The sequence below is a fragment of the Bubalus kerabau genome, chromosome 18 (genome assembly GCF_029407905.1).
Source record: "Bubalus kerabau isolate K-KA32 ecotype Philippines breed swamp buffalo chromosome 18, PCC_UOA_SB_1v2, whole genome shotgun sequence".
In the NCBI taxonomy this organism is placed as follows: domain Eukaryota; kingdom Metazoa; phylum Chordata; class Mammalia; order Artiodactyla; family Bovidae; genus Bubalus; species Bubalus kerabau.
This window is the reverse complement of record NC_073641.1, coordinates 66,116,278-66,141,506: the sequence shown is the minus strand read 5'-3', so window position 1 is coordinate 66,141,506 and position 25,229 is coordinate 66,116,278. Positions and strand designations below refer to the sequence as shown.

Sequence of the window (25,229 nt, the reverse complement as noted above, 5' to 3'; positions counted from 1 at the left end):
TTTCTGACTCTTTGTGAGCCCCTGGACTGTAGCCTGACAGGCTCCTCTGTCCATGGAATTCTCCAGGCCAGAATACTGGAGTGGGTAGCCTTTCCCTTCTCCAGGGGATCTTCCCAACCCAGGGATCGAACCCAGGTCTCCAACACTGCAAGTAGATTCCTTACCTTCTGAGACATGAGGAAAGGTATTTTAGCACTAAAAAAATTGTCGGGCAGGGGTGGGGGAGGGTGGACTAAAGATAACTTTATCAATATAGAAGGAAATTAATCCAGCTTTGTGGGCAGGGTTATTACTTTATGGATGGGGTTATTAACTTGTGGTTGTTAATTTGTGGGTGGGGTTACTACCTCCTGTAGAATGATTAGTTCTTACCCCAGTATCTTCTGAAGAGGCCACAGCATCCTGGACTTTCCAGCATCTTAAGGCCGGAAGACCTGCACCCAGGGTCTTGCTCTGTCAACTTCAGGGTTTTGTGTACACAAATGATTTTCCCTGAGCCCTGATTTTCTTATTTGGAAAATCAGGAACATATGAGATAACCTTTCCCAAAGTATTTTGAGAAATCCAATGTGCTACACAAAACCCAGCTATTTTGTAATATTGTTATTATTTTCATACAGTGCAATCTATTTAAACTGCCAATTGCCAGGTCTTAATGTTTCTAAATGTATCCATGATGACATTTGTTGTTCAGTCACTAAGTTGGTCCAACTCTGTGTGACTCCATGTACTTCAGCACACCAGGCTTCTCTGTCCTTCATTATCTCCCAAAGTTTGTTCAGACTAATGTCCACTGAGTCAGTGATACTATCTAACCATCTTATCCTCTGTCACCCCCTTCTATTCTTACCCTCAATTTTCCCCAGCCTCAGGGTCTTTTCCAATGAGTCGGATCTTTACATCAGATGGCCAAAGTATTGAAGCTTTACTTTCAGCATCAGTCAGTCCAGTGAATATTCAGGATTGACTTTCTTTAGGATTGACTGCTTTGACCTTCTTGCAGTCCAAGAGACTTGCAAGCGTCTTCTCCACCACTACTATTCGAAAGTATCAGTTCTTCAGTGCTCAGTCTTCTTTGTGGTCCAACTCACATTCGTACATGACTACTGGAAAAACCATAGCTTTAACTATACAGGTGCCATTACTTGATTCAAACAATTTCCAATGTGTTATATCAACTCTGATTAACCTTCCCAGAAGCCCTTTTGACACCTTGTATTGATTTTGATGTCTTTATTCCTGACCTTTCAGGGCCTTCTGTGGTCCAGTTCTTTTGTATCTAGAAAATAGATCTCCCTCTTCTACTCCCTGCTGATATCTGAAATCATGGCTTTTGTCAACTGCTTTACACTGGGTGTGAAATTTCAGTAATAAATGTAGTGCTGGCAGGACTGAGGCTGTTTTTGCTTTTGAATTATCTTAGCTGTATGTGACACTGTCTTTAGCTTTATTCTTCTGCTAAACCTTTGAGGGAATTCGGAATTACATGAATTTTAATAAGCAACTCTATATATACTGTAATATTTTATGCCTTCCTTGGTGTTTTTAAAGAAACTTATGTATTGATTTTGCCTCTGCTGGGTCCTTGCTGCTGCCCTCAGGCTTTCTCTAGTTGCAGTGAGTGGCGGCTGCTCTTCGTTGCAATGTGTGGGCTCCTTATGGCGGGAGCTTCTCTTGCTGCAGAGCACAGGTTCTGGGTGCACGGGCTTCAGTAGTTGCAGCTGGTGGGATCTAGGGCTCAGGCTCAGTAGCTGTGGTGCATGGGCTTAGTTGCTTCCCAACAGGTGGGATGATCCCGGACCAGGGATCAAACCTACGTCTCTTGCATTGGTAGGCCAATTCTTATCCACTGTACCACCATGGAAGTCCTGTCTTTCTTCCTTTTGTATGTTGCAATTTTCAGCCAAAACACAGAAGTAAGATCTGGGTTATGAGTTCACCTTCCATTCATTTCCATGCTCATGAGAATCTCTACATGGAACTCTCATCCTGGGGGCTGGCAAAAGGATATGACTGCAATATTATGGACATCAAGGAAGCTAATGAACTAGGGGAGGGTTATGGAAAGACAAAAAAAAAAAAAAAAAAAAAGCTCTTCTTTTTTTTTAAGGTACAATTTGTACTTCATAAGAGTAAAGAAAAATAAGGTCTTATCATTTATCACTTAACATTAAGCAAAAAAATGTGCAAAGGCAGTTGCATCAGCGTATTCTATTTGTACCCAAAGAACCAGTTCTCAAATGCTGGCCCAGTTACCCACTACAGCAGGGTACTGGCCAAGTTCATTAATCTTTCTCAAGTTGAGTTTCCCCATCTCCACATGGAGGTACTAATGAAAACTGCCTAGAAGGGACACAATGAGAATAGAACAATGCATCACACACAGTAGGAGCTCAATAAAACTGAATTATTTGATTAGGAAACACAGAATTTCAGTCTATCATAACACACCTAAATAAAACTCCAGGTTGCTTGGTTATAGTTCCAACATTTCATTTGATATTATGCAGTAAGTTATGATTTGTAAAACTTAATGTAATGATTACCTTGATGGTTATTGGTGTGATCACTCACCTAGAGCCAAATATCTTGGAGTGGGAAGTCAAGTGGGCCTTAGGAAGCATCACTACAAACAAAGCTAGCAGAGGTGATGGAATTCCAGTTGAGCTATTTCAAATCCTAAAAGATGATGCTGTGAAAGTGCTGCACTCAATATGCCAGCAAATCTGGAAAACTCAGCAGTGGCCACAGGACTGGAAAAGGTCGGTTTTCATTACAATCCCAAAGAATGACAATGCCAAAGAATGTGCAAACTACCACATAATTGCACTCATCTCACACGCTAGTACAGTAATGCTCAAAATTCACCACATTACAGTTGAACAGTACATGAACTGAGAACTTCCAGATGTTCAAACTGGATTTAGAAAAGGCAGAGGATAGAGAGATCGAACTGTCAACATCTGCTGGATCATAGAAAAATCAAAAAAATTCTAGATAAAACATATACTTCTGCTTCATTGACTACACTAAAGCCTTTGACTTTGTGGATCACAACAAACAGTGGAAAATTCTGAAAGAGATGGGAATACCAGACCACCTGACCTGCCTCCTGAGAAATCTGTACATAGGTCAGTAAGCAAGTTAGAACTGAACATGGAACAACAGACTGGTTCCAAATTGGGAACGGAGTATGTCAAGGCTGTATATTGTGACTCTGCTTATATAACTTCTATGCAGAGTACATCATGAGAAACACTGGACTGGAAGAAGCACAAGCTGGAATCAAGATTGGGAGAAATATCAATAACTTCAGATATGCAGATAATACCACCCTTCTGGAAGAAAATGAATAACTAAAGAGCCTCTTGATGAAAGTGAAAGAGGAGAGTGAAAAAGCTGGCTTATAACTCAACATTCAAAAAATGATTATGGTATCCTGTCCCATGGCAAATAGATGGGGAAACTATGGAAACAGTGACAGGCCTTATTTTCCAAAATCACTGCAGATGGTGATTGCAGCCATGAAATTAAAAGACGCTTGCTCCTTGGAAGAAAAGCTATGACCAACCTAGACAGCATATTAAAAAGCAGAGGCATTACTCTGCCAAAGGTCCATATAATCAAAGCTATGGTTTTTCCAGTAGTCATGTATGGATGTGAGAGTTGGAGTATAAAGAAGGCTAAGTGCTGCAGAATTGATGCTTTGGAACTGTGGTGTTGGAGAAGACTCTTGAGAGTCCGTTGGACTGCAAGATCAAACCAATCAATTCTAAAGGGAATCAGTCCTGAATATTCACTGGAAGGACTGATGCTGAAGCTGAAGCTCCAATACTTTGGCTACCTGTTGTGAAGAGCTGACTTAAAAACCGTGATGCTGGGAAAGATTGAAGGCAGGAGAAGAAGGGGATGACAGAGGACGAGATTGTTGGATGGCATCACCAACTCAATGGACATGAGTTTGAGCAAGCTCTGGGAGATGGTGAAGGACAGGGAAGCCTGGCATGCTGCAGTCCATAGGGTTGCAAACAGTCAGACATGACTGAGAAACTGAACAAGAAAAACAAGGTTAGAAATGAAGTAAAAATATGCCAAATATAATTGAGCCTAAAGTGCCTATTCTAAAATGATCTAATTAAGTAATATAACTATATCCTCACAGTTCCAAAGCACTGCTGTGATCTAGGTTTAAATCCCGGCAGGAGACCTGGAACAGACACTGATTTTCTCTCAGCCCATCTTCCCGCAAGTAGAAGAGGAGGAGACACTGGAATGGAGACCCATCTGCCCTCCTCCTCTAGGGACAGGCACAGTACCTTCGGGCAGTTTAACCCCTGGGCTGTCTCACTAGGCTTCATCCATAAGCACTGGTGTAGTTGAGTCACATTTACAGAGTGGTTGCATAGAACAAGAGGCAGATAGACTGCATCCAGCTCTCAGCAGGTGCTCAGTAAAGAGCATCATTTCCCCTGGTTTCTACTGCTGTCCCTTGTGGGTTTACCTTGTAGCTCAGCTGGTCAAGAATCCGCCTGCAATGCAGGAGACCTGGGTTCGATCCCTGGGTTGGGAAGATCCCCTGGAGAAGGGAAAGGCTACCCGCTCCAGTATTCTCGCCTGGAGAATTTCATGGACTACTCAGTCCATGGGGTCACAAAGAGTCAGACACGACTAAGTGACTTTTATTTTTACTACTGCTATCCAGGTTTACTATGAGAGCCTTGTTAAATGACATGGGATTTCAGTCTATCATAACCTGACTAGATAACAACTCAAATATGTCTAATCATCACCTCATTTCAATAATTTGTGTGACATTATGCAGTAAGTTAGGATTTGTAAGACTTGATCTAACAAGCATCATTATGGTTATATTAGCTATTATTGAAAGAGGTTAAAAGTGAAACACGTATGTCAACCTCGGGCTTCCCTGGTAGCTCAGTTGATACACAATCTGCCTGCAAAGCAGGAGACCAGGATTTGATCTCTGGGTTGGAAAGATCCCCTGGAAAAGGAAATGGCAACCCACTCCAGTAATCTTGCCTGGAGAATCCTATGGACAGAGGAGTCTGGTGGGCTACAGTCCCTGGAGTCACAAAGAGCTGGACATGACTGAACAAATGAACACATGTGCCAACCTCAGGTAACATAAAATAACTTACATTTAATATAAATGTCTATATTTACACAAATACAAATTATAAATTATACAAATATGAATATTAAAGTAATTTTAAATAGGAAAACATAAAATGTGAGTTGCTAATGGCATATTATTCAAGAATAGAAGATTTGTCCCCAAGACTATGACTTGATGCCAATAATGATGATAGTGGGTGGATCCTCAGTCATGTTCAACTCTTTGTGGCCCCATGAACTGTAGCCCACCAGGCTCCACTGTCCATGGAATTCTCCAGGCAAGAATACTGGACTGGACTGCCATTTCCCCCTCCAGCGATTGACCCAGGGATTGAACCGTGGTCTCTGACATTGTAGGTAGATTCTTTACCACTAGCCCCACCTGGGAAGCTTCAATAATGATGGTGACATTTTCTATTTCAATTTGCCTTGTTGGGTTTGTTACTGAGCAATGATATATAAACATATGTCTCATACATTCTGTGCATCCTCCCAGACAGCCAGGGGATTGCATTGAAGGATGCTGACTGGAGACGTGGAACAGGGCCTTAAGCGCCCTGTGTACTTACAGGCAGAGCTGGGTTATGACACCAGCTTTCTCACCTGTCACCTGTGCCTTCCCCACATGCTCTGGGAGGCCACAGGTGTGAAGGGAGCTGGGGAAGAGCAGCAAGGACCAGAGAAACCCAGCGCTCATATGGGTTCTAGAGCAGCTTACTCAGAAGCAGGGCCCGGTGCTCATACGGGTTCTAGAGCAGCTTACTCAGAAGCGGGACCCAGCGTTCATATGGGTTCTAGGACAGCTTACTCAGAAGCGAGACCCAGCGCTCATATGGGTTCTAGAGCAGCCTACCTTAGAAGTGGGACCCAGGGATCATTTGGGTTCTACAGCAGCTTATATGGGTTCTAGAGTAGCTTACTCAGAAGTGGAACCCAGCACTCATATGGGTTCTAGAGCAGCTTATTTAGAAGTGGGACCCAGGGATCATTTGGGTTCTAGAGCAACTTACTTATAAGCAGAACCCAGCACTCACACGAGTTTTAGAGCAGCTCACTCAGAAGCAGGGCCCGGTGCTCATACAAGTTCCATAGTGGCTAGAGCAGCTTATGCAGAAGTGGGACCCAGGGCTCATATGGGTTCTAGAGCAGCTTATATGGGTTCTAGAGTAGCTTACTTAGAAGCGGAACCCAGCGCTCATACAGATTCTAGAGCAGCTTACTTAGAAGTGGGACCCAGGGATCATTTGGGTTCTAGAGCAGCTTATATGGGTTCTAGAGCACCTTACTCACAAGTGGAACCCAGCACTCATACGGGTTCTAGAGCAGCTTACTTAGAAGTGGGACCCAGGGCTCATATGGGTTCTAGAGCGGCTTACTTAGAAGTGGGAGGAGTTTGTCCATTAAGTGTCCTGTTGTATCTCATTCCAAACTCATCAGAGGATTCAGCCACCAGGGAAGGACACATGTGTCCCCAGGGTCCAGGAAAGGGGTATCAGGATCAGAGCATCAGTGATTTCAGGGCCAGCACACATGGCCTCTAGCTAGCTTTGAGACAGAGGCCCAGAGGACAGTGGGCAGACCTCGGGGTCACAAAATGAACTGGCTGCAAAAGATCCAGGCCCTCCCTCTGCGTGTGTCAGTGAGCTCCCCAAACAACCCAAGGCTCGGGGCCCCCAAGCCTTTGACATCTGGAACTTACTTTTGTTTACCTTTGTTTCTTATTATGCTATTTTATCATGGTAAACATGATAAACATTTAACATGTGAGTGACCTTCTTACAGATTTTTAAGTGTTCAGTACTGTATTGTTGACCGTAGGCACAGTGTTGTAGCATACCTCTAGAACTTGTCCATCTTGCTTAACTAAAACTTTATCTCCCCATCTCCCTCTCCACCCAGCCCCTGGCAAACACCACTGCAGTCTTTGATCCTAAGTATCTGACTGTTTCAGATACCTCCTTATAAGTAGAATCACATGCTATTTGTCTTCCTGTGAATGGACAGTTTTACTTAGCATAATGTCCTCAAGGTCCATGTTGTTCCATATGACAGAATTTCCTCCTTTTTAAAGGCTAAATGCTATTCCATTTTATGTATATCCTGTTCTTTATCCTTTCATCTGTAGATGGACATTTAGGTTGCTTCTACATCCTGCCTACTGTGAATAGTGCTTCAGTGAACACAGGAATATAGAGAGCTTTTCAAGATCTTGGTTTCAATTCTTTTGAATATAAAGAAATTGAAACCCTTGCGTACTATAGATGGGGATGCAAAATGGTGCAGCCGCTATGCGAAACACCACAGAGATTCCTCAAACAATAAAAACTAAAACTACCATCCAATCCCAGCAAGCCCACTTCTTCATATTTAACAACAATAAAAAAATATAAAATCAGGATTGTGAAGAGATACCAACATTTAGAACTTTAAGAGCTGAGATTCACAGGAAAAAACTAATGGTTCTCAATGAGGATTCTTGACTGACCATCTCTTCAGTTCAGTTTAGTTCAGTTCAGTCGCTTAGTTGTGTCCGACTCTTTGAGACCCCATGAATCGCAGCACGCCAGGCCTCCCTGTCCATCACCATCTCCCGTCATTCACTCAAACTCATGTCCATCGAGTCGGTGATGCCATCCAGCCATCTCATCCTCTGTCATCCCCTTTTCCTCCTGCCCCCAATCCCTCCCAGCATCAGAGTCTTTTCCATGACCATCTCTTACTGAGATTTAAATAAATGCTTGGAGATTTATTGAAAGACAAGGATATATGAATATCACAGGTGAAACATGGGAAATATTTTTGTGGAAATTTCAAGTTAAAAATGGCAGAGCAAGAAAAGATTCTCAAGTCTTTTATATCCTATTCATTCTTGAACTTGAATGCAACACTTTTTCTACTGGCTGCTGTTGTGCTTATGAAATTTAAGTTCTTATACTTTTCACGAGTCTGTCCTTTAGTGTGTGAATAACATTTCATTAGTATAAATAATTTTTAACAAGCTTGAACTCAAAGGAGCAGCTGAAGACCAGGAATAACAAAGAAGTGAAAGTAGGGAAGAGAACTCACAAGGAAGCTGAGACTTTCTGGAAGGAGGTCACAGGCATCACCGCACTTGATACTCACCGTGGCTCTGGGAGGGATGAAAGATCACCCTCTTCTCAGAAGAAGAGCCAGAGATTCAGAAATATCACCTGATGTCATCCAGCCAGACACGGGCACGCAGATAACAAAATGCGTGACTCCAAAATCAACAAATTACCTATACTTACAGCCACATCTTTTTTTTTTTTTAACCAATTTAAAATATCCTTGTATTTTTTTTAATTCTCTTGTTTCAATATTTAATTTTTATTTTATAATAGATGGTCAATTTACAATGCTGTGTGCCACCATCTCGACAGAAGACTAAACATCAAAAATAGACATACGTTGTGCCAAAGATGTCTAAACTGCAGCTAGAATATGATCATCATGTCACTTTACCTAAATAGCTATTATTTTTAAATAACCATCTTAGGAATTGAACTGATAGGATATGTTTTCTAAGCAAGCCAAAGAAACCAAGCCTCTCCTTCATTCCGCTTATATTCCTCAGTTGATATTCCTACCTTGGAAGAGACAGAAAGTGGAATAAATAGGAAAAAAAAAATGTGGGGAAAAAAATAAAACTTCTGCTTCTACTATAAAGAATAGAATGCTCCAGTGTGCCGTAATAACACCTTCCAGGAATTACATGGCCAGTAGTTTAACTATGGAGGGGAAGAAAAAGAAAACTAAACTGAAATACCTAAAAACTTATACTAAACTCCTTAGAGATGTTCATGATATTCCTCTGAATTTGAAAACTGATGTTACAGTTTTCATAAACCAAATTCTGCAAATATAGACACAAACAAAACAAATACATTAACATTTTAGGAAGACATTCAAGTTTTACATTTATAATCATATGTATCTCACACACACACACATACACACACACACACACACACAGTCCAGCAACTACATAGGAGATAGGCTACACTTTTCTTTCATTAAACTTTTTATATGTAATAATTTAAATATGTTTGCAATAAGAAAATTAATAACTTGAAATGTTTTATGAGTTCTTTGTAGGGCGAAGTTTACAAACAAAAGTGCAATTCCACTCAGGTCATCAAATCATCCATCCCCACGGTTTACCAGCAGAGGAGACAAATTTTGACTTGGGAGTGGAGACCCCAGCGTTAGATGCCAAACCACCTGGATCAGGACTGATATATTTTAGAAAGGACAGACCTACCACATTTGAATGGTTTCCTAGACCTTCCTTCTAAATGATCACAGATTTACCTGTCACATTTTCATAAATAATTTTAAATCTCAGCATCTGAATTATCAATAATTACATCATCCTAAACTGAACACTAAGATATTCCATGGTTGAGTTAGTTCAGGCTGACCTGGAAAGAAGTGCTTCTATGATCAGTAATAGATTCTGCTAAAGCTACTGCAATATCTTTGCCAGTGCAAAGGGGAACAAATCTAATTGCAAATCCCAATAACAAAATCTCCTTGGGTTGGGTATAATATCCGACAAAGCATCTCATAACCCTCTTCCCCTCTCCAAATTTCCCAAGACTATCTGAACTGTGTGGTTTTTAGGTCTCACAAAAACAAACTGTACAGCAGCACAAAAACCTTCTATGCCTCATGAGCCAAGGTTACAAAATTACTGCAAAGACCAACTGGAAGATCAGCAAGGAAGCATGCCCAACCAGACCTTCTCATGCTGAACCTCCCCACCAAGGCGTCCCTACTGTCTCTACAGTCACTCTGCAATGTTTGCGCTGGAGGCAAGCAAATGAAGCCAAAGCCCCGCAGACTTAAGTGCTCAATCATTCTGACAGATGGCACAGGAAGAGCAACATCAGACCTTTGCACAAGTGGAATTTTGACAGACCAAAGTGTTAGGAGAAATAGGACCCACTAAGGCATAAGAGAAAGAAAACCATAAGTTGTCTCTGACGCCCTTAAAATTGGCACCAAATGTACTCTGATAACGGCCCCATAAAGTTGGTCAATCTTCAATGTCTAAGGTTTGTCCACATGTTACATTAATAACTTAGTGTGGGCTCAGTTTGATGACCTTATCCCATTTCCCAAACCAAATATAGCACCCAGAGTTAAGCAGGCTGAAGTTTGTGTACTAGCTCAGAGACAAGAACTGGAAAACTCCTGGGGCAGCTTATCCCACATGGGAAGATTTCCTCCAATCAGCCTTCAGTATACTCTTAATCCCAAGTATTTCCTCCAGACATTCTCGTTAGCCGGAAAGACTTGTGATTCACAGCATCTACTACCTGAATAGGCACTAGATTCACAGCATCAAGTTTCCAGAGCATTTTAGGTGTGCAGAACATCAAGTGTCTGCTGGGAAGCTCCTGTTTGTTGTATATCTAGTCAGTGAGACCACCTAGTCTCTGCAGAGCATCTGTGTTTGCAAAACGTCTTTTGTGGGTGTAGCATTTAGTGTTTGCAAAGTACCCAGTGTTTGATGACTCTGGTCTCCCAGCTCTAGACTTCAGGCTGGGGATGAGGACTACTCACCACGTTACAGCCTGCACAGTCAGGACCGTTCTCGCAGGTTCTGCGGCGAGCTTGAATGCCACCCCCACACTGGGCTGTGCACCGTTCCCAGGGTCCCCATCCTGTCCAGAACACGTGTGGCGGGCACAGCAGGTGCTCATTGCAGTATCTGTAACGGGGAAACCAAGAGGGGGAAAAGCAGCCGTTTAGTGTAACGTGAGGCCGCGGGCCTGTCCACTCTCCGTCCCTGCACCGGATGTTGAACCCATGCGCATGCTCCGCGTGGAGGGGCGCTTCAGTGTTCGGAGTGGTCGCACAGGGAAGGAGGCGGATGCGGCGCTGGCCATGCTGTGTGAGCACAGACAATGGGATGTGCGGGAGACAACGCAAGATGCTAGACTCACGATGCAGGATGGAGCTTCCTGTGCAGCCAATTAGAGGAGAAACAAACAAACAGAGCCCTTCAAACAGACGCTCGGAAAAACGAGAACACACACAAAATACCTAAGTAGGGCATTTATCTTCGAAACATAAACACTGAAAGATAAAGTAGGTTATGAATACAAAGTCAGCAAATTGTGTTTGGGATTCATTTCTCATCCTTGAATCAAGTAAGGCCTGTAATCCTAGTAACATACCTTATAGAAAAATTGGTATAATTTTAGTATGAAGCTTCCAGCCACACAATGCCTAGGTTATTGTATTTTTAAATTTATTTGTAGACTCTCCCAGAATGATGTCCCACAACCTTAATATCGATGAGCACCTGTTATCCAAAAAGAGGTGAATTACTGTTGACAACCAGTCTATTTGTTTTAGTGACTGACTATACGTCTGTGTGTATATTCGTATTACCAATTCTTAGCCAAATATACAAAGCCATCCTTAGCCTTAGATATATCAAATTTCTCCTCAGTCTTTCATACTACAAGTGAGATAAAACGAAGTGAGAGAAGCAAACAATAAGAAGGAAACAAGCTGGCAATGCACGGGTTTACGGCTCACAGGTAAGAAGATGCTGTTCCTCTTCATCAAGGGAGCTTCCCTATTCAGGTGTGTCCAACCTGAGTTGCACTCAGGGAAACAGACACAAGCCCAGGGTGTGCAGGACAGAATAGACTTTTTAACTGAAATACAGTTGATTTACAATGTTGTGTTAGTTTCTGGTGTATACCAGTGTTTCAGTATACATATATATATATATATTCTTTTCAGATTCTTTCCCATTATACTTTATTACAAGATATTGAATTTAATTCTCTGTGCTATATAATAGGTACTTGTTGTTTATCTATTTTTAAGGAACCTCCATACTCTTTTTCATAGTAAGAAAAACACTATCTTAATGAGCAAAAAACAGAGGTGAGGAGCTGATTTCCAGAAAGTAAGAAAGGTAGTTTGGGCAGCATAGTTTCCTGACAGCAAATGCTGATATGACTCCACTGTTTTCCCATCAAATGAAGAACATTTAATGAATATGGTAGATGCAAGAATATATACAAGCATGAAAATCAAAAAGTCAGGCCAAGCTGAAGGGAGTCCACAGGATGAAGCACAGAGAGCATCACTGGGCATTCTGGGAAAGAATGAAAAGCAGGAGTGGGTCTTGCCAGTAGTCACTTCTACTACTAGCCAGGGATGTGAGAGCTGGACCGGAAAGAAGGATGAGCACTGAAGAATTAATGCTCTTGAATCATGGTGCTGGAAAAGACTGTAAGAGTCCCTTGGACAACAAGGAGATCAAACCGGTCAATCCTAAAGGAAACTGACCCTGAGTATTCACTGGAAGGACTGATGCTATAGCTGAAGCTCCAGTCCTTTGGCAACCTGATGCAAAGAGCTGGCTCACTGGATAAGATCCTGATGTTGGGAAAATTGAAGGCCAAAGGAGAAGGAGGCGGCAGAGGATGAGATGGTTAGATAGCATCACTGACTCAATGGACATGAATCTGAGCAAACTCTGGGAGATAGTGAAGGACAGGGGAACCAGGGTGCCCTCCATGGGGTCACAAAGAGTTGGACATGACATAGCAACTGAACAACAGGAATGGGAAGATTGTGATGAAAAAGTGCTTAGAGAGAGGTGAATACAAAAAGTCGCCGAGAGTGGAATGATCTGTCTTTATACAGATAGAGTGGAGGAACTTGAGCTTTATTTTCAGGGAACCAAGGAAATCTCAAGCTCCAGAGAAAAAATGAGTACTGTCAGAGTTGGAGTGAAGACTTGGCTGCAGGAGTTGGTGCCTCATCCTGATGGTACTGGAGCCCCTGAGAGGAGCAGAGTTCTCCATGCTTGCCTGGAGGTGGTGCTGAGTTCCCAAAGGTGGATTAGGAGGAGCTGATGGGGCAGATGCCAGCCAAGAGGGCGTGTTTGCAACAATATGAGGCAGAGACACCCCAAGTTGGACAAATACGATGGTGATGGCAAGAGACAGGAAGCGACATCCATGGGACATCCATGGTAGAGGGGGAATACGATGGCAGCTGTGTGGACATCAAGACAAATGAATAAATAAACTGTAGAGTCTAAAGTCAGCCTCTCCAATGAAAGTGGGTGGCATGCTTACTTCTAGGGAGAGAGGGCTGATATTTCACAGCACAGGGGGAGTCAGGGACTAATTGGGAAAATGGTTTCGCCTCTAAATCTTCTCATGAAAGAGTAGGCAGTGAAACTAAAGAGTTCTCACTCTTCTTCATAAGACAGTCTTCCAGGGTCCTGAGTCTCACAGCTCAGGACTCCGGACAGTCTTACATGTGGGAAGGAAGGGGAAGGAGGCTTCTAATTAACAGAGTATGAGCTTGAAAGCAAAACTGAGGGTATAATAGATGAAAAGTACCAGACCTTTGCAAATGTGGAGTTACAAGACGTAAAGCAAAGCATCCTGACTCCTCAGTGACTATTAAAATCCATGTCAGTGCAATGATTGTTCTACTAAGAAACTGCCATTTGTTTTAAGAAGGTGTTTGGAAGAAGTAAGTCAAGAATACTCAAAACATCAGAATTCTTAACAGTAAATTAAAAATATCCATGCAGAACCTTTCTCAATGTGGACAGAAGACCACCCCCAGTTTCCAAAGTGATATTGCCAACATGTAAAGGGTCTGGAATTCCTCGACTCCTTAACACTAACTTCAGCTTTCTAAACCAAAAACAAACCCACATTAAGAGTAGAGCGGGCAAAGGAAAATCTTATTTATAGTACTCATAAAACCCTTGACTTTTTAATAAAAAGCATAGCAATGGAGCTACCACTTACCAAAAGGAAAGTAAATCAGAATGCAAGTATCCTTTCTTATCTCTGTCTACATCATGCTCCCCTCTGAACACACTGTGTTATTACACCTGAAAGTCTGCCACAGGAGAACCTGATAACTGTGTGTAGCCTAGAACTTTCTATCCATGTTATAAATTATATCCCTGGCTGCATTTTTAGGTGGTCAACAATATGCTTTTCTTCTCTTTCTTCTTCTATAGTAGTTCTATGACAAAAGGCACACCAGATAATGTAACTGGTGCCCTCTGCAAGGGAAGTCAGAGAGAACTAGACATTGCCAGGCTAGTCTGTCATTTATGTCTAGGTTTCACTCAAAAATTCACCTTGGGGGAGTCTGCTCAGAGGCTGAGCCCTTACAAGCTCCTAGCTCTGGATTCTCTGCAATGTCAAGAGAGCACTGGCCCTCTGCCTTTCTTACTCCGTCACCCAACAAACACATGCCAGAGGGGCATATCTCTTGTTAAATTACAGACTGGGCCTCCGATGTCTGTCTTGGTCATGAACAACAGTGGGCATCTAACTCACTCCAGTATTCTTGCCTGGACAATTCCATGGACAGAGGAGCCTGGCAGGCTGCAGTTTTCAGGGTCACAAATAGTCAGACATAGCGACTGAGCACACACAAACTTAGTTACCTCGACGACTCTGGGTGTGCAAGGATTTTATTAATTTGTGGATAAAATAGATACACAATATATCAGCCATTTGCTCTTCATTACTGAGTCCTTTATACATGGCTGGCTTTTACCAAAGGATAAGCTGAACGGTTCTGAAATCTTATTGGCTCTCTCGGATCCCCAGCCTCTTAGAGCATCGATGGTCACAGATGCATTTCACGATGCATTAAAAATTAAGATTTTCATTTTTCCCATGACTGCTCATTCTCATTTTGCATTTCAGAATGAATTAATAGCCTGGCGGTATTTCTCCATAAATTATCCATTTTCCCACAGACCTAATCTCTGTGAAGAGAACTATCTTTCATAATCCTGCATGGACTAGATTTTCAATACCGTATCATTTTCCCTTGTCCTATTTCTTCACGCTACAAATTGTGTTCTGTTCTGGTTCCACCCATGTTGGTTTCTCATGAAACCTGTTAGCCTGAACCAATCAGAGCCCTGTGAGAACTGTTTTCTCCTTGATTTACTCTTAAGTGATCGTTGCTTTTCTGGGCCACACTGGGAGAATGGAATCTTCTGTGGCACCAGAGAGACTGTACAAGTATTGAGTTCTCCACAATATTATTTTTTCCCCAAGAAGAAGCTAAGGGATCCATTAGGAAAGAGTAGTGATAATGATTTGCAAAGAGCATCACTTTGGCTCATCATGGGATTAAACAAACTTACCTGTGCAGACAGAAAAATCATATCATAAACCCCGATTGGTGGCTGGGTCTCTTTACTTTGATAACACAACTGAAAGACTCTAGCGTGGTCTCCATGAGCCTCACTTCCTGGAATTCACATCTTGGGTAATTCCTTCCCACTCTGTGTGGGTGGGACCTGTGACTTGCTCCTAATCAACAGAATATGGCAAAGATGACAGATTGTCATTTCCATGATATACTACCTAACCCTGTATTATCCTTCTTTTAGGAAGTTCCTTCGTCTTGCTGGCTCTGAAGAAGTAAGCAATCAGATGTGAAAGTCCCAGAGGCAAGGAGTTTAGAGTAGTTTCTGGAAAACAGCTTCAGTCCAACAACACAGGAGAAATCTAGGAAGCAGACCCCTCCCCTTGCCAAAGGAGCCTCAGATGAGACTATGGCCACAGTCTATACCTTGGTGTACCCTTTAGTGATGCTGAAGCAAAGCGTCCAGCTAAGCTCCGTCCAGGCCATGACCCCAGGGACACTGTGAGCCAATAAAGCACGTGGTGTTTTAGGCAGCTAAGTCTGCGGTAATATTTTTATGAATGACAACTAGAACAGATCTTGATACTTAGACACATGGAGCTACTTTAAGAAAGATCTAAAAATATCAGAGAGGCTTCAGGACTAGAAACTGAGTAGAAGCAAGCAGAATTTTGAGAATCATGGTAGAGAAAATTAATCCCTTTGAATAAACTGTTAGTATAATATTACAGAAAAATATTATTCAGCCTGAAATGCAATGAAGTTCTGATACATGCTACAAGATGAACTTTGTAAATGATAATGCTAAGTGAAATAAGTGAGATACAAACTAGAAAAGATTATATGATTCTACTTACTCAATACTTACTTAAATCTTCTATTAGGCAGATTTATCAACTATTGGTTCCAGAGTTCTTGTTTCGGGGGATGCAGAAGTTTTGGAAATGGTGTTATGGTTGCTCAATAGTTAAATGTAATAATACTCCTAAGTCAAACTCTTAAAAACAGTTAAATGACAATTTTATGTTACAGGCTTCCCTGGTAGCTCAGATGGTAAAGCGTCTGCCTGCAATGCGGGAGACCCAAGTTTGATCCCTGGGTCGGGAAGATCCCCTGGAGATGGAGGAAATGGAAATTCACTCCAGTATTCTTGCCTGGAAAATCCCTTGGCCCGAGGAGCCTGGTAGGCCACAGCCCATGGTATCACAAAGATTCGGACACGACTGAGCGACTTCCCTTCCCTTTATGTTACAAATGTGTGTGTGTGTGTACATATATATGTGCACACATCTTCAGGCTCTTCAGTAGTGTCCAAGGCAAGAATACTGGAGTGGGTTGCCATTTCCCTCTCTAGTAGATCTTTATAAATCAGGGATCAAACCCATGTCTTCTATGTTTCCTGCACTGCAGGTGGATCCTTTACCACTGAGCCATTGGGGCAGCAGAAAAAGAAATTGAGGGAAATAATATTAAACAGAAAGGAAATTCTTGGCCTCTCCTGATGGCAAAAGATACTAAAATGAAGAGGCAGCTTCTGAGCACCACCAGGAACGGTTGGCAAAGAGTAAAAAACTGAAGTTGTAACTGTACAACCTTTTGTTAAAACCTCAGGAGCATCAAAAGATCAGAGTAGTGTTCAGTCCCACAAGGAGTCCTTTCAGAAGTTCAAGAGCAAGAGTCACAGATCTTCTCAATCACAAGAAAGCTGGAGGGTGTTGTCCCTCAGCTGTCTTAGCAGAAGCCCCAGCTAGAGAAGGGCTGTCTCAGAAAGATCTGTGGGTGTAGACTGTTTAGTGGAGCAAAGCCCAAGGAAATTCATGGCAGGCTTCTGAAGTTGACTTCAGCAAAAAGATCACCAGCTGAGACTGAATATATGGAGAAAGTACAAATGAAATGAGGCTGTTGGAAACCCAAACTTACACTGGCAGGAAGCAGGTTCATTAAACTAACCAGCTGCAGGCACATGCTACCTTTCATGGAAAAGGAAGGGTCAAGCAGGAAACAGACATGAGAGCAGAGCTAAGAACTGTGGAGAATCACACCCAAGCTTTGCAACTTCATCAAGCAACTCCATACACTTGTCTGCGTAGATCTCAGAATTTTTACGGAAATTTCTTTGTACCTTCCATTTCCCCCTTTTTGAACAGAAGTAACCGTAGCTGTTATCCTCTGCCTGCCCCACCATGTGTCCGCTGAGTGTGTTGGTGGCCAGATAACTTGCCTCACACTTTAAGATGGACAGGCTGAAATGAACTACACCCAGGGAGACTCATTCACTTTGAGTCTGATTTGAATAAGGTTCCAGATTTGGAGAAATGACTGAATGTTATTATAAAACTGGGAGGAAACTGGAGATGGGGTGAATTGGATGTTGTATGTGATAAGGACAGTTCATCACTGATGGCAGATAAACTCTACGTTGAGCCCAACGATTCCTGCCTCTTGACGTGCACATCCTGTGCAATGCATACGTTTTTGTATGATGTACATATCTTTCCTCTTGATTGAGCACTAGGTCTGTGACTTTCTTCTAACCAATAAACTATGGCAAGGTGTGGGTATGTCACCTTTGTGATCATATTACATAAGACAGTAATGTTCATTTTGCAAGGAGATTCTCTTCCTTGCTGGATTTGAGGAAGCAAGTTGGGAAGGCTTGTTTGTCAAAAAACTGAGGACAGTTTCAGACTGACAATGAGTGAGCAACCAAGGTACCCAGTTTGATGGAAATGAATGCCAATAACAACCACGTGAACTTGGAAGTAAATCCTTCCCCAGGTGAGCCTCAGATGAGACCACAGCTCTGGCCGAGCAGAGAACCCAGGTGAATCATAACAGAACTCCTAGTCCACTGAGAGGTGATAACTGTGTGTTGTTTTAAGTCAGTAAGTTTGTATAACTGTTGTTACACAGCAGGAGAAAGTGAATACAGACAAGGATATTCGCATTTCAATAATATTTACACAGGGGTCCACTGCTTCATCCTTGTGGGCAGCCTCTCTGGGAATCAATACTTCTACTCAGTTTTTACTACTCAAGAAAATAATTTTCCAAAAATTTTGGAACAGATAAACAAATGCCCATGCCTTTTAAAGTACATCTAGAACATAAATTGGATATTTTCTTTATCCATTATTTAGACAAAAATCAATGTGAACATTTTTGAGATTTCTGTTGCAATAATGTTCTCACTGAATTTTTCACATATTGGAGATTTGATCACCAATAAAAAGTCACTCACTAAAGTCTTAGCATTAATTTAGGGACCTTACCGGGAGAGTCAATTTATTCATTTGTGGCCACTCAGGAGTTTTTTAGGTTTGTTGTTGTTCAGTTACCAAGTTGTGTCTGACTCTTTGTGACCCCATGGACTGCAGGATGCCAGGCTTCCCTGTCCCTCACCATCTCCCAGAGCTTGCCCAAGTTCATGCCCATTGCATCGGTGATTCCATGCAACCATCTCATCTCATTGTATCTCATTTTTAGGTTTGATGGTGTTTAAATAAGCATGATGTGACTTTATTAATGAGTGTATATGTCTAGCCCTTGTTCTTTCATACCTTCCCATGAAGATCAGGGTCTCCTTTAATCTTGAGTTTAGTTCTCAAATATGTCTTTTGTCAAAATTAGGATGGTATTTCTTTATATTCCTTAGGTAGAGAGATTTCCCACATAACCTGACAAAGACACTAAGAACTCTTTGCTAGTGAACTCTTTGCTAGTGAAGAGTTCTTAGTGCCAAGAAAGAGTTCTTAGTGCCAAGAGTTCTTTGCCAAGAAAGAGATGCCATGCATTTGTTTTTTCTAGCTTTCATTAACTTCTCAATCACCCCCTAAGAAAGGCAGTTTCAAAGGGAGATTCCCTGGGGATACCGGCCCTGTTCTTATCATCCACAAGTTCCCTCCTCAAGCAAACACTCATCTAGTCCAAAAGTGTTTCTTCTGTAAAACAAGAACACTTTAAATGAAAGTTCCCCAAACACATTAACCATCCTGATCTTTTTCTGAAAATGAAGCTTTATGAACACTTGTAAATGGATACAGAACATATATAGATGTTAACCACACAATTAACCAGCTTCTTCCTTCCTGTGTGCTCAGCTTGGGAAAGGTGATAACAGGTGTGAGATTTGTGGAGGTGCTGTGATTCTAGGGGTGGATAGAGGTCGCTTTACCTGAATGGGCTCTATTATGTGACAACATACAACATTTAAAACTTATAGCCAATTTAAAACCTTCTAACGCTGGAAGACATCTTTCCCATAATCGACTTTCCCACTTATCAACTGGTGTCAGATTGGAAATGACAGGCTTGTGTTAGACTGTCACAGGGTACTACTTCAAAAACAACCAACTTTGCCTTGTAAAAATCATCCTTCATTTTTCTTTGAGTCAAAAGAATGCAATCTTAATTGGTGATTTAGGAACACAATGAAGAGAGAAGAAAATTATTCTCTCCAGTTAATTTCAGGTTGTAATAAATATCTGGTGGAGAATTACCTACCCACTAAGCCTGTTGGCTTTGTCTATATAAATATTAATCACATAAGCCAATAACTGATAGGTATTTTTATGAGGCGCCCACTGAAGTCATTTCACAGGATACAAGTCTTACTACAATTTAATTAAAAAGTACTGAAAGCCAATTTGCTTCTCATGGACCAAGAACATAAACTGATATGAGTGTGGAGAGTTAAGACTCACAAAGGTGACGTGGAATTCACCTACCTGGATTTTCTCCCAAAACCATAAACGAGGGTGTACTTTAAATATGGAAGGAAGAGCCAGTGATCACAACTGCAGATTTATAAGGCCAAAACCAAATGTTTGAGTCTACAAATAGCAACAAGTTGTTAAATGCGAGACTGAACTGAAATGTCCCATGGACGTGCTGAAAGCTTAAAATATACATGGAAAAGGAACCCTCCCTCTGGGTTGTCCTGCAGGTTCACTGAGGGGTCCTGTTAATAGACAAGTGTGTAGTTGTAATTATAGCCAAAATACTCACTATGGCTCTCACCTGGTGCCAGTGCTTAATTCAGTCGTGATGGAAAACTTACCTCTTCTGATCAACACCATCTGGACCCAGGACCAGCTCAGGCCCTATTTGGAACTGGAGGTGTGAGACCAGTCTAGCGGAATTTTAATAAGAGCAGTCATTCCCCAGCAGACTCACTTGCCTCCTCTCTGGGGAGCCCAGCACAGAGATGCCCATTGTCCCTGTATCTCCCATCCCTCAAGAGCCGCTGGGCTGAGTGAACCCTGCAGGCTCCACCCCCACCAGTGATGCTGTCCACCCCAAGCTTTGGTCGAAATTAAAGGATGAAAGAAAAGAGGTCATTCGGCTCAACAGAAAAGGATGCCACAGACAAGCTGAGCTGGATCGAGAAACTGAAACCGCAGGGAAACCGACCGCACCGGGATGACAGGAAGCAGGAGGGTGGCGACCCGGAGGCGCAGAGGGTAGGTACCCACCTCTCCTCGCGGTTCTGCCCCACGCACACCCGGCCCCCGTGCCGCGGGGTGGGGTTGCTGCAGGACCGCTGCCGCACCTGGAAGCCGATCCCACACGTGGTGCTGCAGGGAGACCACGAGGTCCAGGGGGTCCAGCCTCCGTTCCTAGGGGAAGAAGCAACAGGGTCACTGGGGTCAACTTGTGCAAGGCCCAACCTCTATCTGCATGCACCCCCAAGTTCACACGGGGGTTCCCCCCACGGGGACCACTGACCACTGACCATGGCTGTGAAGGCCATGGGAGCAAGGAGCCCCAGGAATCAATGCAATGTACTGTCTCGGGAATCAATGCGATGTACTGTCTCGTAACCGCAGTTATTATGAAGTCTGTCCCCGCCCCCGAACCTGATTTTCGAGTCAAAAAAGAAAACTTGAGAGTTAAATTTTACATGTACTTGCAAATAACTTAAAAACGGGCTAATTAGAAACAAGAAAGCTTAGTGGTGAAAACGTTAAGCTAATGAAAAATAATGCTATTTTTGTTTTTTGAAAAGCAATTAGAGATGCATCCCTGAACCTTTGGCCTTTATGATTTTATTTGATCTGTACTGTATCAGTTATAATCTAGGAAAAGGGCACATTGAATCAAATAGTCATTAAATGTTTCCTTTAAAATCTATTAATGGCAGTGACAATCAGTAACTCTCTTGATGGCATTTGTATTGATAAAGAGTACCATAATGTCCAAAGTTATAAAACAAGCTTTATTAAAAATGAAGAAAGGATATTTTAAATTCAGATTCTTGGCTATTCTTGAATAATCTGACAAAGATATAGAGTATAACTAGGAAGTGCAAATTGTGTATATCTTTATTTATGTTACTTTAACATATATAAAATAAGGCAGATATATTAAAATATAAAATAAAAAACTTTTATAAAAGTGGGTTATACAAAAAACTGCTACTAACAGCCAGAGAAAAATTTTTGTTTAACATTGTATTTTTTTCCTTAAAATGTCTGCTTGTAGAATATTTATAATTTAAATATCTCCCTTAGCAGTTTGTCCCTGCTATTTAAAAATAAACTATAGGAATTTTTTAAAAATTTAAGTATTATTAATAAAATATATGTTAAAACCAGAGTCCAAACTCCCATATAGATAGTTAAGTGCATGTAGAATTCTTTCTCTATTTCTCTGTTCGCATATGCATTTCTAAATAGCTGTTACTCTTATCTATAGTATTTATATTTCCACTGAAATAATTCTTATTTTACTTTATACATTCCTTTAAAAGCATGCAGGTGCATAGCTATACCATTGAAGCTCAAGGTATAAACAGCACACTACATACGTAATTTCTAACACAATTTCAAATGAAAGCTCCTCTGAGAAATTCTTAGCATATTTCATATTCCCCTACTTTATTTTCTGAAACTTAAAAATAATCAAAATCAAAATAAAGTGATACCTCGATGTATGATATAACAAAGCGGCTTCATAATAATTTAACCAAAATAACACAAAATAAGACAGATTTCTGAAGCTGTTTCTACAATTAGTATCTTACATGTCATTCCTCACACAATTTTAAAAAGTATACAAGTAATGTAATTTCAACATAAATAAAATAAAAACAAATAAAAGAAACATAAAAATAGAAATAAACATAAATAAAATAAATTTCAACATAAATAAAAAGAAAATTTTTAAGCTTCTTTTATATAAAAAAAGTTTAGATAATGCAAGAAACACTGCTCCCAAAATTGCTTGGAAATTCTTAACTGCCTAAACCTTTTAACAAACGTGACACCTTATGATGTAATCTACTCGCAGTCTATGGAACCTGTTGTATACAGGGCAGTAGGTATTTTAAATAATGGGAATATAGTACATTAGGAGATTAATGACTGCACTGTCCACATACGTGACTCTTCTATGGAGCTGGGTTCGCACTCCTCAAAGTGCTCCTTAGAGGCAGCCATGGCAGCAGGCAACCAAAGAAGCAGCATTGAAAGTGAGAGTGTTAGTCACTCAGTTGCATCTGACTCTGTGACCCCATGGCCTGTAGCCCACCAGGCTCCTCTGTCCATGGGATTCTCCAGGCAAGAGTACTGGAGTGGGTTGCCATGCCCTCCTCCAGGGTATCTTCCTGACCCAGGAATCGAACCTGGGTCTCCTGCATTGCTGGCAGATTCTTTACCAACAGGGCCACCAAGGAAGCCCAGAGTAGCATTAAGTCAGCATATATCAGCAGATGGATCATTTTTTTTATTAAGTCAGTCGAAAACAATCCACTTAATGCATTTAAAACATCACTGAAGCAGGTTTGTTTACTAATATTTGATTTTTAGCCTTAAAATAACCACCAATTTTATCACAGCTCCTTTTACTGAATGGCATTCCAAAACTAGAGACAGAGCTGAGCAGGCATCAATAAAATCACAAGAATGTCTGTGATAGTCGTTTTTTCCATTAAACAATATAAAATAGAGTACTACTCATTGACTGTAGCCTTCCAACAATAACAGTTCTATAGCTTTTATGAAGTTTCTACCAGGCATCAGTGGAAACCACCTTAGTTTTATAGAAATAATGCAACACATAATGCAATGTTGAGATGCTCTTGTTTTCTGAAATAACGCAAACAGTCTAATCTCTGTAGCCTTCATGGGCTCCTTTTTGACTGTGTGGAGCATCTGAGCTGGCCTACGGAGATGGTGAACAGAGGGCAAAATCTGCCCTTGCAGCCTGCCTTTCCTTATCTGACTGCCCTTCCCTTCCTGGGCAGGCAGTGTCCTCAGGCCCTGGGTTGCCATACAGTGTGGCCCCCAACACGATTGTCAGTGTGAGTGATGTCACAGACCACTTACACAGAGGTCTCTGCATTCTAAATTGGCTCTTGGAAAGAAGATAATACTTAGAAAAAAAGTCCTACAATAAGTGAGGAGGGTGAGTGTGGACACTGATCTGAGAAGCTTTCCTGGTGCTTCTTGCTTTTTAAATTTTTTATATCTTTTTTACTGCAGTATGGATGATTCACAATATCATGTTAGTTTCAAGTGTCCTGGTGTTTGTTTTAAATATAGCATACTGATTGGGAGACTGGGATTGACATGTGCACACTGTTGATCTTGTGTGTGTATCTGTGATGCTCAATCATGTCTGACTCTTTACGAACCCTTTGATTATAACCCACGAGGCTCTTCTGTCCAGGAGATTTTCCAGGCAAGAATACTTGAGTGGGTTGCCATGCTCTCCTCCAGGGCATCTTCCCGACCTGGGGATTCAACCTGTGTTTCTCACGTCTCCAGTACTGGCAGGTGGGTTCTTTACCACTGCTGCCACCTGGGAAGCCCACTCAGAGCGCAGCACAGAGCTTTCTGATTAAAGACTTGGCCTCTGTCTCCTAGACTCTGGGGTCTGCCTGCCTTTCTCCAGATGCTGAGAGTATCGGTGGTTATAACTCTCAGGTGAGAGAATCTAACACCATCAAGGGTCCTGCCGCTACAGAGCTCCCCTTGTGACCAGCTGCAGTCTTTATGGGGGCTACAGCACAGCACACCCAGCTTCCTGCCTTCCCCTCATCCCCCCTGGAGATGCTTAGAACCCTCTCCATACTTCCTTCACACAATCTCACTGTCAGAGTGGTCATCCTGACCAACCAGGACGGATGCAGGTTTTGCTCCTAGAAAAAAAGTCCCATTAAAAAAGGTATACGTACACAAAATTAGCCTCCAATTAAAATAAATAAATTTAAATTAAAAAAAGGTATATGTAGCCATCATTGGAAGCTGCAAACTTATTTAGATGACAAAAACTCGGTCAAAGCTCCAAGCCTTCCTTGACATTCTACCTTACTACTGAGCTAGTTTGAGTTTTGTCTCTCTCCGTTCCTTCCTCCTTCCCAAAGAATTAGAATTCAGAAGGGGTGTAGACATTCATGTGTTCACTTTAATTATAAAATTAAACCAGATTTTCATGATTGATAGGAAGTCTGACTTGGCCCCAGTTTGATAATAGAGTCTGGCTTAGCTAATTACCTTATACTGTGGATTTATTTCCATAAATTGAATGCCCTTAATCTGTAGCTCCAAGATAATGACAAATTTAAACGATGTGATATAAGAGCATTTAATCAAAGATATTATATTTGCCAAATATATTGAATTAGCAATATTTTGAATTCCCCAACACTTTCTGAGTATATTAAGTTAAACAATAACAAAGATAAATGAAGAATGGGTTTAACTTTGAGTCATTAGATCAGTCTTTGTAAAGGCTTTCTGATGTACTTTGCACTAATTGAGGAAGTACTTGACATCAGTGGCTGCAAAAAAAAAAAAAAAATCAGTTTGCAAGTTAGGTGGTTTCCACTTTTCTGCTTCCAACAAAACTGAGGCCAACATAAACAAGTTATCAACTGATAAAGGGCATTAAAA

General features: G+C 41.5%; 1 protein-coding gene across 2 annotated transcripts in view; it reads right to left on the bottom strand.

The window, feature by feature from the left end:
- The window catches only part of SEMA5A (semaphorin 5A), a 570,854-nt gene that overhangs the window by 64,652 nt on the left and 480,973 nt on the right, over positions 1–25,229 (bottom strand). For both annotated transcript variants that reach the window (XM_055554473.1, XM_055554474.1), the window contains exons 15-16: positions 20,808–20,951; positions 10,726–10,873 (exon numbers count right to left, since the gene is read on the bottom strand). In XM_055554473.1, the coding sequence (XP_055410448.1) occupies positions 10,726–10,873; positions 20,808–20,951 (292 nt within the window). The remainder of the gene's footprint in view (positions 1–10,725; positions 10,874–20,807; positions 20,952–25,229) is intronic.